This window comes from Eutrigla gurnardus (genome assembly GCF_963514095.1).
Source record: "Eutrigla gurnardus genome assembly, chromosome: 17".
Taxonomy (NCBI): Eukaryota; Metazoa; Chordata; class Actinopteri; order Perciformes; family Triglidae; genus Eutrigla; species Eutrigla gurnardus.
In genome coordinates, this window is record NC_139928.1 from 14,684,467 (window position 1) to 14,702,189 (window position 17,723).

The 17,723-nt window shown below is 42.0% G+C and overlaps 2 protein-coding genes across 2 annotated transcripts; both read left to right on the forward strand.

The window, feature by feature from the left end:
* Window positions 1-5,675: 5,675 nt before the first annotated feature.
* On the forward strand, window positions 5,676-11,712 carry clptm1l (CLPTM1 like). The gene is made up of 18 exons (XM_084033056.1): window positions 5,676-5,860; window positions 6,506-6,735; window positions 6,862-6,956; window positions 7,065-7,254; window positions 7,500-7,690; window positions 7,800-7,878; window positions 8,586-8,703; window positions 8,797-8,891; window positions 9,044-9,128; window positions 9,545-9,648; window positions 9,826-9,891; window positions 10,000-10,050; window positions 10,166-10,248; window positions 10,350-10,384; window positions 10,513-10,568; window positions 10,724-10,768; window positions 11,013-11,128; window positions 11,239-11,712. The coding sequence occupies exons 2-18, from the start codon at window positions 6,571-6,573 to the stop codon at window positions 11,321-11,323; spliced, it is 1,659 nt and encodes a 552-aa protein (XP_083889182.1). The 5' UTR covers window positions 5,676-5,860; window positions 6,506-6,570; the 3' UTR covers window positions 11,324-11,712.
* A 1,345-nt stretch (window positions 11,713-13,057) lies between these two features.
* rplp1 (ribosomal protein lateral stalk subunit P1) lies at window positions 13,058-14,985 on the forward strand. The gene is made up of 4 exons (XM_084032530.1): window positions 13,058-13,276; window positions 14,194-14,268; window positions 14,425-14,539; window positions 14,863-14,985. The coding sequence occupies exons 1-4, from the start codon at window positions 13,205-13,207 to the stop codon at window positions 14,943-14,945; spliced, it is 345 nt and encodes a 114-aa protein (XP_083888656.1). The 5' UTR covers window positions 13,058-13,204; the 3' UTR covers window positions 14,946-14,985.
* The last annotated feature ends 2,738 nt before the right edge of the window (window positions 14,986-17,723 follow it).

The window sequence follows — 17,723 nt, forward strand, 5'->3', positions numbered from 1 at the left end:
GTGTGTGTGTGTGTGTGTGTGTGTGTGTGTGTGTGTGTGTGTGTGTGTGTGTGTGTGTGTGTGTGTCAGAGCTGACAAGTCAAATGAGGTTATGTCCATCCTCTGCTCTCCTCTTCGTTTCCACTAGCCTTCTTTCTCTCTCTTTCTCTCAGCTGTCCAACATATAATTGATACATTATCAGCCAATGACCTTGTGTCGCAGGCGAATCCCCACCAATTAAAACTCAAGCCATTTCCTTGTCAACCCTGCATAATTGAAATTCATACAGCTCAAAATCTAAATGAGCAAGCCAAACAAACACACACACACACACACACACACACACACACACACACACGCACACACACACATCCACACACACACACATCCACACAAACATGCAAACACACATGTGCACACTCGCACACAAAAGGTAATTGTGAGCAAATCAAAAAAACAGCTGATAGGCCTGTAAGAGCACAGACAGGTCAGTGTGTGTGTGTGTGTGTGTGTGTGTGTGTGTGTGTGTGTGTGTGTGTGTGTGTGTGTGTGTGTGTGGTTAACCTTGGGAGGACAGAAGAAGGGTATCCAACTAACTTCTCAACTCGCTCAATCACAAAGAGACGCAGCGAGAGTGGCTGCAGACCGACGGAGAGAATGAGAAAGATGGAGCGAGACAGACAGCGAGTGACAGAGAGAGAGAAACAGTGACAGAGACGGAGGATGACAGAGAGACGGATTGAAAGAGGTTAAAGATTCTGATAGACGGTGAGGGAGCGGGGCAAAAGGGGGAGAGATGGGGGGAATTAAAAAGAAGAGTGTGGGAGACTGGAAGGTTAGGAAGGAAGGAAGGAAGGAAGGAAGGAAGGAAGGAAGGAAGGAAGGAAGCCTGATAATTGCTTGAAGAAAAGGCAAAGGTATGCAGGTGGGAAGGAGTGTAAGAGTAACTAAATGATGCAGCGGCTGGACCTTTACATTTGTGGTTCAGAGTCAGAATGTGAGTCCTGCTCAATGTGTTAAGTGTCCTGAGTTGACTTCTGTTGTGATATGACACTATAAATAAAAATTGAATTGAATTCAACACGTATGACGGCCAGAATGCAGCTCACCCACAGAAGTTGTGGGCTTACTGTCACCACTGAAGGAGAAGGGTGTCATTGTAAAAAAAGAATCACCAGTAATGGCTTTCAGTCACGGCAGTAGTGCGGACCACTGGTTCTGTGTATTTATGCAGCACCGCTGGGCCACAAAAGATGCATGAAGAAATAAAAGATTTTTATGGCGGACTCCTGGTTGGGAAACTGTCTTTGTGTCTGATCTATGAGCCTCCACGCAATATATTCCATATTCTGCCAAACTGTTGCCATTGTACTGAATCTGCAGCTGAAGACAAATTAGCATTTAAATGAGGCAAGTTATTTTCCCTTTAACACCCGCTCTAAATTACTTACGTAATAGCTTTGATTGAGATGAGAGGAGGGAGACGGGTTGGCTTTTTTAGTGTTATTGACCCAGAAAAGGTTGAGTGAACACCCTAGCTCCTTTTTTTTCAGCAGCAACCCACCCTGCATCTAACTCACAAAGTTAACTCGGTCACAGCTGAGAGCTGCTGCTCAGTAGCCTACAACCAAAACCTTCAATGTTTGGCACCGGGCAGCTTGACTGATGCAAGCTGTCTTGCCCAAAGAACCACTCCAGTGATTTCCAGCCTTATCTCTACGGTGTACATATCACAGAGAGATTCTTTAATGCACCTGCACACTTGGCAGGACTCGCTGCAGCTTGTAGGAAGGCTCAGTTCACTTTCCCCACATACTGAAGGATGATACAGTCCTGGGCTGAGAAGCATCATTTTCATCGGAGTAATACTGTAAAATGGAACCCATATTTGAGAAGGAAATGCTGGATTTTATTTGGTGTATCCATGACAAAAATGATTCTCACTTATGTCTTTTGTTATATATCATTTATCATTTCCACAACTTAAAAATCGCTCAATGGAAATACCACGTTTGCATGCTGCATCATAACCAAGTATAGATTTAAAACTGCGTTGTTTTTTTAAATCTTGCAGCTTTAATTCAAATATTCCTTGACACCTGACGCAAAGCAATGCCCTTTGACTGCCGCGTGCAAACATGGAATTGGTGCCATTATTGACAAATGGTTTTCTGAATGGAAGGCCCGATAGATAAAAAAAAAAACTCAAACAATTGAGTTGGACGTTCCTAATTTAAATTATTAGAATTATTGAGCTGGTAAAGTAAGGTACTTGTTATTATAAATCTGCCATGCCCTAGCAATTTTTGATTGAAAATGCTGTGGAAAATGGTATTCCTAAATCTGATTTTAATTGAATTTAACAGGAGGTGCCATGAGCGAGGGAGGGAGAGCATGCATCGGGACATTTTATTAATCTTGTATGCTGAGAAATTGTCCCTTAGGGATGAATAACGTTTTTTTTATTGAAAAATTAAATTAAAAATTGGATTCTAAAAGTTGACCTAGCTTCTCAGCCATATGTTCACTATAAAGTAAGTAAAGCACAATATTTGCATTTTCATTGAGGAACTTATTCAGGTGTGAACCCCAAATGCATTTTTCAAATGAACCTGGTTTACCTGAATACTCCTATAAACAGTGTGAAGTTGTTGTGTTTTTAGGAATGTAATTCATATTAAAAATCTAAAACAAATCACAAATTGCTTTGTGGTTAATTAAATGACATATTTTACACTGTTACGTGCTAATGGATGACTCCTATGGAAGAGGAGCAGATGCCCTTTTTTCAGGATTAGCAGCCAAAAATGTCTTTGCATGTCTGGAACTATACATTTGTGAAAATGCAGTTTAGTCAAATGAAGGGAGAAGGTCAGCGTGGCTCTCCCGTTTGGAGAGCAAAATGTGCGGACAGGGAGACATTCTTTCTATCTGGGAGGTCATTTGGAAATAGAGTGCTGAGTAGCCTTCTCCCTGGCCCTGACTGGAAAGCTGTCTTCTTCCCCCCACTCTCTATTCCTCTCCTCCGCGCCCCTGCCTGCGAAACACCATAAAGAGTGATGAATGTTGATGGAGACACACAGAGTGGTGATTATGGATCATCGCAGAGTATCGAGGAAGGACGGAGACAGACAGACTGAGGCCGAGAGAGACAGAGAGAGAGAGAGAGAGAGAGAGAGAGAGAGAGAGAGAGAGGATTGCTGCCTCAGAATGGTAAATGAAAGAATTGAATCCATCTGTTGTAGACGGAGCTGTTGCGCCACTGAGTGGTGAGACGTTTACTGCCACCAAGGTTATCATAAAAAAATATGTGGAATAGTTCACACTGAAGCGGTTTAGTGGACACGTTGTGATTTTTTACATTCAAAACCGTTAATTAATTTGATTTTTGAATATTTCCCCTTCGGCAGGGTCAGCTGGAGATCAGCACTCACTGCTCAAGGACACTTCAGAAAAATATCTCTAATTATTATAGCAATCTGAATTCAAATGTTTCATTATTAAACTTTTATTATCAAAATAAGACACACCACAGTAAAGCAGTGGTGGAAAAGTAATTAGATTAAAGTAATATTATTAATTCTATTTAATTCTACTTGGTCTCAAAGGAAACAATACTCATTATATTATATGATTATATTATGTTATATTATATTTGGCTTAATCAGTAACAAATGTGCCTCGATGTGTAAAATGATTGCATGTTTTGTATCTAAAATTTTAATCTGAAATCAAAATGTCATCACCTTTAGTCTCAGACTGAGGACTTAAGAACCTGCCTGAGGATCTCCGCCTGATAGCCAGCTCACAGGGGACCAAAAATACTTATAATACTTATAATATAGCTAATGTATGTGATTCAGATTTCCTGAGGGAAGGGAACAAGTACATCACTGGTACGGGATAGACTTTTAATCACATCTGACAAGTGCATAGGTGTAGTTCTGCCCTTCTCTTGGTCACATGTCTTCTCTTTTCTGGACTGTTCTCGACGTGCTGTATTTCATTCACAAATATTACATTGAAAACCATATTTAGGCTTCAAAATGAAGTGCATGTCAACTTTTATACTTCTATACTACCAAACTTTCTTTTCTGCAGACTAACTTTATATTCATTCTTATAAGTTTCCTCCAATTATCAGAACTCGTTATCATTCAGACTCAGATATACATGTTAAATAAAAGACTATGGAAGAAATTCTGCATATTTATGTGGCAGCCCTGCTACAATCTCCTGGGTCCTTTTTTCCCCTTAGGCCTATAGCAATAGCAATTGCATCATCTCTGTTAGTTTTTGCTGTTGATGTCATAAGACAAGTCCTTTTCATCTGTGTTGACGAGGCCCAAAATTGTCGTTGGCCACCTGACAGACAGGAAGCAGGAGAGGAGTCGTTGTATACATGAGTAGAATAGAGGATGGAGCACACACCTCTGCCAGCGATAGAGCAAAGACAGGTGGGGTCACGGCTGATATACAGGAAGCCTAGTAATATCCACCAGCCAGATTTATGAAATGTTCTCCTGGGACGTTTGCCCACAGAGCACTTTCAGGATGATGGGGCTGAATTCACTGCTAATGTATATTCGCAGTTATTGAGGTTACAGGAGTTCTTGGACGAATTATAGGACCAATTTGCCACGGTGGCGGCTTCAACCTGTGGGCCAACTGCAGGGGGGTCAAGTAGTGAGGCTGTAATACATGTGAGATAAGAAAACACTGAGAGATACAAGGACTCCGTGAAGATTGGGGTCAGTGCCACCGGCCTGAACTCACAGGAGGCAGGTGAGCTGCGTTCAAGTAGGCTAGGAGGCCTTTTAGGGACAAACAGTGTCCGGTTAAATGTCACTAATTAAATGTCACTGTGACTCTAATATGTCACTGGTAAAGTAAAAGCATAAAAAAAGAACTTATATGCCCAAAGTGTATGTGGTATTAGCTGTTAAATCATTTTACCCTCAAGCAACTACAAACCTCCATGAGTCTGTATTGACAAGGCTATTATTTCTTGGGTTTAAAATACACGTGGAAGATGTACGTGTGTTCTCTGCAAGGTACTGTACATAGACAACGCTTACATACATGCAAATTGTGTTTAGTGACTCAGTGAAACCTCCTCACAGCAGCAGGACAGGTGGCGAGCCGTGATCGTATAGTGGTTAGTACTCTGCGTTGTGGCCGCAGCAACCCCGGTTCGAATCCGGGTCACGGCAGTCCGTTTTTAATGAGAGAAACGTACGCGTGCACAGACAATTATCACGTAATACGGTATTTATATACGTAGATGAAAGAAAATCTTACAAAAACTTGTCTAAACTGCTGGTAATAACCATTAAAAAAACCATCTCTCCACATGTGTTTGTAGCAGTAATTAATTACGATTTACGTGCATCTGTCCCATTATTTTAACATCAAACAGGTAATTTACCAGAGCTAAAATTAATATTTACAGGTAACACCTAATACATGTTAAATATTTATCTTAGCTTCTAATATGGGATAGATTAATGATAATATTTATTTTAGTAATATTAGTAATTGGTCGTCATTCCTCAAGCGTCTCGGTGACGTGTAATCTCGCGTGAACACCGACCCCTAAATCCCGTTGATAAACTACCAGGAAGCGAATGGCGGAAATTTAGATCCACCTCACGCTTTCAGCTAGCAGTTCGCGGCAGACCTGTTCCCACCCCTTCTATCCTCTTGAATGGAAAGTGCAGCCGAGTAGAGAGCAGATGCATTCAGCTACAACCGGAGGACGGGTTTAAAGCAAAGATGTCGTCGCGTCTACCTAACATTACGCGGAAGGATCGGTAAAGCGGATGGACGGATAGCCAGCAGAGAGAGCCTGTCACTGGCCGCCTGCCAGATTCAACACCGGTTGGTTTTTACTTTATTTATACGCCACAACATATGACAGAGAAATAAGTAGAAGGGCTTGAAATGTGGCGGGCACGTCACTCTGTGAAGACGTGTTCAAGATAAAACAAATCCTCTGATCTTGTGCAAATTCACAGATAAGCAACCATATCGACTTGCTGTCTGAATTTACAAACATAAAAAAGGCTAACCATAGCCTCTAGTCTACCACCACTTCGTCCAATTGTAATTACTGGCAGATAAGTGTGACATGTCTTGCAGGAACTAGTCAAAGTGTTCAGAAAAAAAAGTCTGACACATCGAAAAAACAGCTGCAAAAAAAGCACAGGAGCATATTCTGGTAAATGGTGAAAAGAAGTGGTTTCGTGCATCAAGCATGTTGTCAAACATCTGGGAAACACTGTTTACATGATTTTAGTTTGAAAGGCCATTTCCTGTTTCAACACGACCCAGAGTATCCATAAAGAAATGTATTTTTTGTTTGGTGTGGAAGAGGAAAAGAAAGAATGAGGGCTGCTGTTGTTGTGAAATGAGATCCTCGTCCCGTAGAGTGACTGTGCATACTTTGGGCCATGACAGAGTAAAAAGGACAGAGATTTTAAGATACGACACACTAACCCACTATCTGTGACTCCCCATCTGCAGACATATGGCACCGCTCCTCAGCTAGCCGAGGGGGGACGACGTAACGAGACGACTGAGCCAGCATCATGTTCCTGAAAACGTCTTTCACCACCCTGGTTGTGGGGGTGTTCGTGGTGTACGTGCTCCACACCTGCTGGGTGATGTACGGGATAGTGTACACCAAACCCTGCGACAGCCCCAAAGGGGAAAACTGCATCACGCCCTTTCTGGCAGGGGACCCAAAACTACAGGTCAGTCATATGTGAGGGATGGACGGGTGGTCGCTCTGATGTCTCTTCAGCTGTCTGAGTGGGTGGTTTGGTTTAATTGGTGCATAAATGTATTGATATCTGTTCTCTTTCTCTGTGTGTATCCAGTTGAGCATCTACACTGTACTGCAGCCCAACGCAGAGGGAGGTCACACGTTGATCCACAAAGAGGAAACATTTGATGTCAACAACAAGTTTGAGAGGTTGGTGTGACTCTCTCCTCAGATTTGAGCATATTATACTGCTATGCAAGTGTATCTATATTAAAAACACCATCATACCTTTCTTCCCTTCCTCCTTTATTCCTCCAGGATAGTAAATGTCTCCCTCCCTAAAAAGACCCGCAACAATGGAACTTTATATGCCCTGATATTTGTCCATCGAGCTGGCGTCGTTCCGTGGCAGGATCAACGACAGGTCCACTTGGTGGCTCAGCTCACCACATACATGGTCCCTAAACCTCCGGAAATCTCTCTGATATCCGGAGAAGATCAAACACAGGTATTTAGTTGTTTGTGTTTTCTGACTTAAGGGTGAGCGGCATGGGGAGGAGCTTAAAGTAGCTACTTGAATTGATTATATAGCAATCTATAGCTAAGTAAAAATACACTGTTCAAAAAAATACTTTCACTTTTAATTTTTTTGCTGTCAGTATTTTGAGAATTTGCTATATATGATGTATAAAAAATGAAGTTTAGTCAATAATCGGGCGTTTAAAATCGCTTGGTCTCTGTGTGACCACACAGGGCGAGAAGGATGAAGCCCAGCAGAAGAAACGTGATGGCAACCCCACGGCAGGAGGTGGAGCCGGTCCCACTTCCACGGCTGATCACCCAGTTTCCCACTGGCGCGCCCGCCTGACATTCAACATCGTCGGGGACCACTTCTTGTTCGACAGAGAATCCCTGCCTAATGATGTCCACAGATACCTCAGAGTGTAAGACTGTGAATACAGGAATGCACACGAATCACTGTTGTAGGCGTTAAATATGATACGTACTGGTATATTATGGTAGCGTGAGACAGATCTCTTTTTTATATTTCAGATTCCAAAATGGTAAGAAGATGGTTTATCTACCTCTGCTGTTTGTTGATGAGCTCAGCAACCGGGTCAAGGACCTTGTGGTGAGCTTTTTTTACATTTAAATTAATATTATATAATATACTGGAAGTGATGCTGCCATTTTCAAAAGCACACTTTTTTTTCTATCAGGGGGGGAAAGCAAACAAGCAATTTTCCAATTTACATTTTGTGCACACTTTATGTATTGCATACGTTTTTCTACTTGAGGTGTTAACTTGAGTTGGTACCCTAAATGGGATACGAAATGAATCATTGCTGACGTAGCAAACATTTAACTCTCATGACTCATCACAGGACAGCATGAAACGGCCAAAACAAGCTGACATGAAAGAACAGTTCAAACTTGCCCAATTGCAACAAATTATTATTTCAGGCCTCTCTCCATTTTTCTATCATACATGGATTAGTTACTGGAGCCCAAGGGAATTTGTTCTGTTTACAATTCTCGACCTCTACTTCTACTCTGTTTACTGGCAGATTGCAGCCGTGCATAGCCTTCTGACTGTAGCCAAGTTTATTCCCTCTGATACCAGTTGGTAGACATGTGCTTGATTTCCTTTTTTTATTGCAACATTTCAAAAGTGGCCTGAAAATTTGCTTGACAATTACATGGAAACACGTCTACTGTGTACAATAACCCAGATTCAAGTTTGGTACGACGACCCAGATCCTTGATTTGTTTGATCCTAACCCCAGCCCCGTGGATTCCTTCCTGGCTCAGAATGTAACCATGTGTTTGTGTGTTTAGGAGATCAACAGTACCTCCATGGAGCTCCCTCTGACCATCTCCTACGACTCCATTTCTCTGGGGAGGCTGCGGTTCTGGATCCACATGCAAGACGCTGTCTTCTCTCTGCAACAGTTCGGTATGTTAATCATCTCCCCTACACATACAATCAAGAAGCCTTGGAATCTGAATACCAAGTATATAGTCCGTCTGCCCCCCCTATGTGCTGCAGGTTTCACAGAAAAGGATGCTGATGAGATTAAAGGAATATTCGTGGATACCAACCTGTACTTCCTGGCTCTGACCTTCTTTGTAGCTGCCTTCCATGTAAGTCTTCACCACAGAGCACGACACCACATAAGTTGTATCATGACCAAATACAGTTGTATACCATTAGAAAATGAAGTCTCGACTGTGTGTCGTGATCACGTCTGACAATAAACTGCATCGCTTTTTTTCCTCTCTATTCTATTCTTCAGCTCCTCTTTGACTTCCTTGCATTCAAGAACGACATCAGCTTCTGGAAGCAGAAGAAAAGCATGGTGGGAATGTCCAGCAAAGCAGGTGAGTCACTTTGTTCTCCTGGAAAAAAACACAATATTGGACAGGAAACAAACTCTGGAGGTTCAGCTGCAAACTATAAATCTGTTGTGACTGATTGAATGGAGCATTACGGTGCAGTATGTCGAAACCGTGTAACACAAGTGAGTCTACATGAAACCCGGCTGTCGTATAATCCGACTCAGTGAGTCCAGACTTCTGGGTGGCCAGATGTTGCCGCCTGCTTCCTTCTGCTCGCAGAAGTATTTGCGTATAGTGTTACATTATAATATGTCAACATTTTGGAACATTACTGAAGACATTTATCATTTGCCGGGTTAAGCGTAATCCACAGAGAACTTGGACCAAATCAATCCCTCAGGCAGAGAAGTTGGTGTAAAGTTGGTGTATAACATTTGTCATGTGTGTTTGTTTTCCAGTGCTGTGGAGATGTTTCAGCACCATAGTGATTTTCCTCTACTTGTTCGACCAGCAGACCAGCCTGCTCGTCCTCATACCTGCCGGCATCGGCTCTATCATCGAAGTAAGCAGACCGGAGACGCTCACTTTAAAATACACGTAAATGCACACCTAAATGGAAACGTGGACATTAGTTCAACACTTCTATTGATGATATGTGGAGTTTATAAGTATAAATGAAGTGATTCTTGTTGATTAATGCAATCTTCTGTGTTTTTTTCTTTTCTTTGATTTGTTGCAGGTATGGAAAGTGAAGAAGGCTTTTAAGATTCAAGTTTTCTGGAAAGGAGGCAAACCAACATTCCTGGTGTGTGACTTTTGCTATTGTTAAATTAATTATATTGCAGAAGCACATGAGTGCATGTGGAAAACCCTACAGTGTCTTAAGAGTGAATTTGTGTGTTTTCTTGTCTAGTTTGGGAAACTAGACGCATCGGAGAGGAGAACGGAGGAGTACGATACTCTGGTGAGATACTATAGACTCGTGCACAGACTGTTCAATATGATAAACCGAACCACATACTGCACTTTTGTTACTGGACAGTATAGATTGAGCTGTAAGTGGATGTGTTTTTCTGCAGGCCATGAAGTATCTCTCCTACCTGCTTTACCCGTTGTGTATTGGAGGGGCGGTGTATGCTCTGATATTTCTACGATATAAGAGGTGTGTGTGTATATGTAGTGTGCACTATTTTTATTATTAATTACTAATGATGTGATAATGACGTCTCACCGGTCTTTATTTCCTTTTGTTCCCTGTTTCAGTTGGTACTCGTGGCTGATCAACAGTTTGGTTAATGGTAAGATAAAAGACCTTTAATGCACGTTAACAGTATAACAGTTACAAGTCGAGTACCTCATTGTGCCATTGATTTCCATTATGTGGTTGAAGTGGAAAGGCTTTTCAATGTGTTCTTGATCATTCCAGGTGTATATGCCTTTGGCTTCCTCTTCATGCTTCCCCAACTGTTTGTCAACTATAAGGTAAGAGAGAGTTTAAACTCTGCCAAGGGATGACGTATCGTAGGAAAATGTGCTTGCTAAAACACAAAAGCGTTGCACAACAGCATTGCATTTAATTTGATTTACTGTTTGTGTTTCAAACATCCAACTGACTTAATATACTCTTCATTGAACAGCTGAAATCTGTGGCCCACCTGCCCTGGAAAGCCTTTATGTACAAGGTAAGAATAAAACATTTGATATAAAAAATAGAAGAAGAAATTGAATGGGGGCACAATTTGAACTTTAAGAAAAATGTGGTGTTCCGTCACAGATGACTTGACAGATACTCAATTAAGTTTGTCTGCATTGTTATTTTCAAAATGTTAAATGAATGATTTTAGTCATCGTCACCGCATAGCTTTATTAGTGATTCTTATGTTTGAACATTTTGAATTGATTGATATCGTTTTGGATTCTTGCCAGGCATTCAATACCTTCATCGACGATGTGTTTGCCTTCATCATCACCATGCCAACGTCCCACAGACTGGCCTGTTTCAGGGACGACGTGGTGTTCCTCATTTACCTCTACCAGAGATGGTACACACACACACACACACACACACACACACACACACACACACACAGATTTCTACAACAAAACACACCAAACTGCTTTCTAACCAAAAACTCCTCCTCCCCTCCTCCAGGCTCTACCCAGTGGACAAAACGAGAGTAAATGAATACGGAGTTTCTTACGATGAAAAACCCAAAGATAAGACTCACAAGGAATAGTGAGGAAAGAAGGGCTATCGGCTTCCGAATCTGGTACCTGCATGTTTTTGTCTTCAGCCCGCTGGTGTCCACTGATTGGAACTCGCCATTGGCAGGACCGGAAAATCAATAAGATGAAACTCATTTCAGACTGACAACAACCTGCTCACGACTACATGTCCACTCTGCTCAGCTTCGGTATGAAAGAGCACATTGATGACAAACGTAACTCTCCCATTGTAGTAATCGGTGGCAACGTCGAGCCTGATCAGCCATAAGTTCAGCTCTTCCTGCTCAAACACCATGTGAACAGTCGGTCACATCCCTCCTCTCTGGGAACATATTGTTCAGGTCGCTGGAGGTCTTTTTATTTGTTTGTTTCCAGCTTCGCATGTCTGCAACGACTGGTTGTGAGAGTAAAGTGTGATTTATTACGGAGGGACTCACATTTTTAAAATGAAAACCACCTAATGAGGACCACTGTAAATGTTGTATTTTCAGAAATAACATTTTTTAATGTCAAAAAGTGATTATAATTTCAAACATTTCTGTTTACAAATTCCATTTAACTGACAGTAAGGTTTTTTTTTTGTTGTTGTTGAGGAGAGCCTGGTTCAGACTACTTTTGAAGAACTCATATCTAAATATATCGATTTCCATATTATTATTACGTATTATTCCATAAGCGTAACGTCTGATACATCGGAGCTTTCAGAACAACCGAATTGTCGTGAGAGGGTGTATTGAGAGCTGAATTAATTATTCCCGATGAAGAACTTGAGTGCTTTTCTAAAAATGATATACAATTGTGCTTATTTCGTTGATATGTTGCTCTGTGAATGGACTTAACAGTTTGCCCCTTAGAAAGTATGAATGTGTAAACATTTACTCTTTTTTTTTATCCCAGAATTCTAATTTTCAGAACCTATTTAAACCTCCTGTTAAAGTGAGTTTATACATGCATACATGCTTAAAATGACTGAGGCAGGAGTCAAAGTAAAGGCCAATAAAGGTTACACAGAAGTTGTCAGAATAACACAGCAGGGTACCGCTCAAAGCCATACTGTCCTTTCCATCCACTAGATTTATAGTTTTACCTGCTTGAGTATTTTTCCATATCAGGGCCAAGAAGATTTGCTGGTGCCAAATGTGAGAATGATTCTTTAAACAGTTTGTCAACTTTGTATGTTCTACCATAAATTGTCCATCTGATGTTTGAAATAGACCGACATTGTAAGGGAACAAGTAAAAGGACAAGACATGCGGAAAGTATTACTACATTTGGATTTACAGTCACATCTTGATTTGTCTGCCATAGCTCTTATGTTACGTTTTTCCCCCCCATAATTTGTTGTTTTTCTTTAATAGAAATAAATGATGATGATGAGGTCTGTGCACAAAGATCAAGGGCAGGTTTTCTCTTCTCTTCTCCCTGTGTAAATGATGACCAAGGGAGATTTGCCAGGATATTGCCTTGAAATGGCTTTACTGATTGTAATGGTTGTGTTTTTGATTGTGATTAAATAAAGTTGTTGATGGAAAATGTTGTTTGCATTTGATTTAAAACTGTACATCTGTACATATAGCATGGAAAGATATCGATTCGTAAAAGGAAAATGGCAAATATATAAAACTAAACACTTTTCAATTCAGCAGCAAAGCGGTCGTATTTTAATATGGACTACGTCTGTCGTCACGTGTGTGCGTACTGACGTCGGGTCACGCAGCCCTGACGCAGGGTATATGAAGGAAGCGCCCGCCTTCTCCCTTCCCTTTCCGCGACAGGAAGTAAACGTGCCTAAGGTGCTCGGTTCTTCATCAGAAGCTAAGGCCCACAATCCGGCGACTAGCACCGTCAAAATTAGGCATCCGCCGCGACAAATCTAAAATCCAACATCTACAATGGCCTCCGTGTCCGAGCTCGCCTGTATTTACTCAGCTCTGATCCTCCATGACGATGAAGTCACCGTCACCGTAAGTCTCCCGGCTTTTCCCCCCCACAGCTCCAGCGCTCACCTTAACCGCTTCCTCCGGAGCTATTATGCTAAGTATTATAGCCCTAAACGAGAACGCGACCATGGTATGGTTTCTACTAAGAATGTTGGACGATAAAAATGCGTTTAAAAAACTAGTTCAGGTGTTAATTTTATAACAATCCCATCTGGCGGGTAACATGGCGGCATGCTTGTTGCTAACTCTAGGCCAGGTTTCTTTATCAGGACCGCTCTGACCTGTGTTTTCTGTTACCCTCGTGAGTTGTATTAAGTTACAACAATGTAGTTGTCTCTCGGTACATGTCTTGGACGGTAATGGTTGAAGTCTCATACGTCGTTCACGCAAATGACAGGAGCTAGCTAATGCTAAGCTAACTCATATACACAACATGCTTATTTTCAGGAGGGTTAGCTTGTCGCCGTGGAAACCTCTAGTGTTACCCCACTATAGTTTGCTTTGTCATTTATGATAATGCTATGACGTGTTGGTTGTCAACAGTTAGCCTGGCAGCTTGGGTGCACGTGGATGCTACAAAACTTCCATACGACGTGCAACCCGTTGCTTTAACCGGGACCTAGCATGCTGTATATGAGATTTATCACCATAATCGTATAAGTTGGACTCTGATACCAAAGTCAACAATTCTATTTAACACAATAGCAGCTATATCATAATTTTTAAGGAGCTGGGACCAGTTAATAATTTCTATTTGATGATCCTCAGCAAACCCTATGCCAGTTATATTAATAATACCATGTTGCATTAGTGGAATTATAGCCAAAGTTAATGTGATTCACTACTTCAAAACTTCCTACTGACTTGTGATATTTAAATGTGTACAGATGATGGATCATTTAATGAAGTATCTTTTGTATTAACATATTTTCTGTCTGTAGGAGGATAAACTGAACGCTCTGATCAAGGCTGCTGGAGTCACCGTGGAGCCCTTCTGGCCAAGTTTGTTTGCCAAGGTGAGAGAAACGCACTGATGAAGTGTTCAAAACGGTAGTTTGATTCATTTCTGTTGACTGAGGGGAGCAACTGCTATAAAATATTCATGCACGTCTGTGAATTCATGAGTTTAAGGTTCAGTGGCTCACTCGCCTGTGAATGTTGTCATTTCGTAGGCTCTCTCCAGCGTCGACATCGGCAGCCTGATCTGCAACGTTGGAGCCGGAGGCGGAGCTCCAGCTGGAGCACCTGCTGCCGGTGGGGCTGCTCCTGCTGCTGGAGATGCCCCAGGTAACTGGATGAATGTAGTTAAAATTGGAAAGCAGGTTTTAGATCATAAAGTAGGATATAGGATTTTGGTGAATTACAATCCCATGCTCTTGCTGAGCACATGGCCTGCTTTTAAGTTGGTACCAGTATGGTTAAGGTATTGCTCAAATCTGTGTATTGATGCAATATTACCACACAGAATATTGCAATATTATGTACTGTGATTTTATTTATTTATTTTTCCCCGATCCCTTCATTAAAGTAACCCAGCTGGACTACCACTTTACTAAGATTTAGGTAATCATGGAAAAGCTAACAATTTCCCCATCTTGTTTACTCTACAGCCAAGGAGGAGGAGAAGAAAGAGGAGAAGAAGGAAGAGTCCGAGGAGTCTGACGATGACATGGGCTTCGGTCTCTTTGATTAAAATGTTTTTGTAAAAACAAATAAAAGTACAAAAACATCTGCTGCCGTGCTTGGCTTTTTTTCCTTCCCCATGACATCCTATGATACAGACACAAACATAATCATGACATAATCTGTCATTACCAAGACATTAGGCGAATTCGACTTGATGTAGCCGCCTGCAGCGCGCTACCTAACGTGATGTATTGTGGGTTGAAAGCGATGCATGATGGCTAGAATTGTGTCTGACTTAGCAGCCGACTGCAAAGACGTCACAGGGTCGCGACCATATCACGTGACCCAAAACATCGCGGGAACAAGTTAAGAGGCGCTTCTTGCAGCGCAATCTACGGCGGCTGCAACCGGCTTGTCCACACCTCCACTACAGCGGAATGGCTCTCTATTGGTTAAAAGTTCAATGATGTGTGTTCAGGTCCGCACTCGGCGGCCACCTTGTGGTGAAATGATTCAATGATTTGCCTTTTTATTGTGGTCGCTTTGATCTCATAGCTTGATTTAAAGTTCTGTGCATTGTGCTGTGAGTAGGCCTATTTATATGATGCGAGGTACATATCCTCTTTGGTTTGGTTTGCTGCTGTGTTCTATCGTTGAGCACAAAGTACTACCCATCTGAAAAGAAATTAAGGGTTATGTTAATGTGTTATTTTTTTGCCTCAATATCTGAATTAGTTTTTGATGAATTACAACTGTTTATTTTCTACACTGTAACAGAGCCATGACTTCATATAGGCCTACCTTAAACAACCATCACTCTACACAATCTTACTTAAATAAATGTTAAACTGTCCAAAATAATTCCTAAATGTGTGACAAATATCAGCCATCTGATGCTGTTCCTTTCACTCTTAAAAAAAAAACGGTACAGTTTATACACAAGTAAAAAAAAAAACATTTTTAATAACAAAGTGTCAAAGGATCTTGAGAGAATGGGGTACTGCATGAGTGCGGAGCAGGTCTGGAAAAAACTGGGCAACATGATGTACACTTACAGGAAGGCAAAGGACAAAAGCAAGTCAAGTGGTGAAGAGAGGGTGACCTGGGAGTACTATTCAGTAAGTACAATGATGTTCACCTGTTCATACATTCATACCGACTCCCCCCCCCCCAAGCCTATTTTGGGGGAAATTGGGGACCTCCTCTCCCCCACCTTCAAGAGGCCCGGCCACCAGAAGACCAGCCAGTCAGGTTGGCAGCTTTTACGAGAACTATGGGGCCCATGCCGAGCGACGGACGGCTGCACTGGAGACCCTGGTGCGCCCGGACCTAGAGAGGTGGAGAAGGAGCGTAAGAAGAGGGCCTTTCAAAAGAAGCTTTTAGGTGCTCTATCAGAAATGTCTGCGACCCTCAGGGAGTTGGCTGAGGGACAGCAGGAAATAATCACCCTTCTGCAAAAAAGTGAATAAATGTTTTCCCTCCATCCTTGATTCTTTGTGTATTTTGTGAAATTTGTGTGTATCACCCTGTGGGATGTGCCACCAGCTCACAAAATGAAGTGAAAAGTAAAATGAGTACTGTAAAGAAAATAAAAACTTGGGGTGGGTGGGGTAGATGGAGGGGGTGGGTTTAAAGGCTATTGCAAATAGCATCCCGGTACTGTGCTGCTTGAGGGAGCTCCTGCTCTTCATGAGCTACGACCTCGTTCTCCAACACATCTGCAGGGTCGACCTCGTCGTCTGTATGAAGGCAGATGTTATGCAGAATACAACACGTCATCACTGCTGCACTGGCTCTCTGCACGCTTCCCATGTGCAGATATCGGAGGCGTCTAAATTTGCCTTTTAAAAAGGCCAAAGGCATGCTCAATGGTCACTCTAGTAGAATGGAGCTTTCTGTTGAACCTCTTCTGCCGGGCAGTGAGATGACCATTGTCCCTGTACGGCTTTACCAACTGCAGCAGTAGAGGGTAAACCGGTCGGCAACCCCCCTATAGGACTCTTGATTGGCCTCCATAAGCAGACACTTCTCCAAGGGAATTTTTGTATTCAATGGGTTCTGATATACTGGCCCAAGTGTATTCAGAAGACCCTGTAAAAAAAAATAAAAAATACATTGGAAAGTTAACCAAATGCTTAGAAAAAACATTGCATTGCTAGGACCACTTTCACATCAATCACATGGCCTACTCACCTCCACTTGGGGTTTTGAAAGCCTGCAATGAGCTGGAAACTCAAACAGGCTGTAGAGTGGGACGACCTGCTCCACATAATTGGGGATTCTTGGCACAATCCTAGTATTGACACAAAAACAGAGCACATGTAAAAGGGGGGGCTTAATGTGTAGGCCTATATCTGCAGTGAAAACATGTCAATTATATTTTTTTCATCAACACTCTCATGTGGATGTGTTTCTAAGGAAGTAGCGAAGTAAGAACCTGACGATTCCCCAACGGATTATCTTTCAAGTCGCCCAAACATAACACATGCATAAAGTCTGTTTTATTAACACATGGCCGGTTAAATAAAGTGTTTAATCTGGTGGTCTGCCTTCTCTAATAGCCAGGAATAATACGCGTCTCCTAAAATTCCCAGCCCTGACTGACACTTTGGAGGGGAGACTTGCTCACGAGCTTCTGGAAACTAACGGTGACGTCAGCATGAAAAATGAAAATAACACCAAACAATTGAACAAGACGCCACCGATATTAATAAAAATTACCTATTTGGCAGTGGTATTTTCAAAATGGTGTATGACGGCGTACTGTAAGCGCGAGTTTCCGTAGTGTAGTGGTTATCACGTTCGCCTCACACGCGAAAGGTCCCCGGTTCGAAACCGGGCGGAA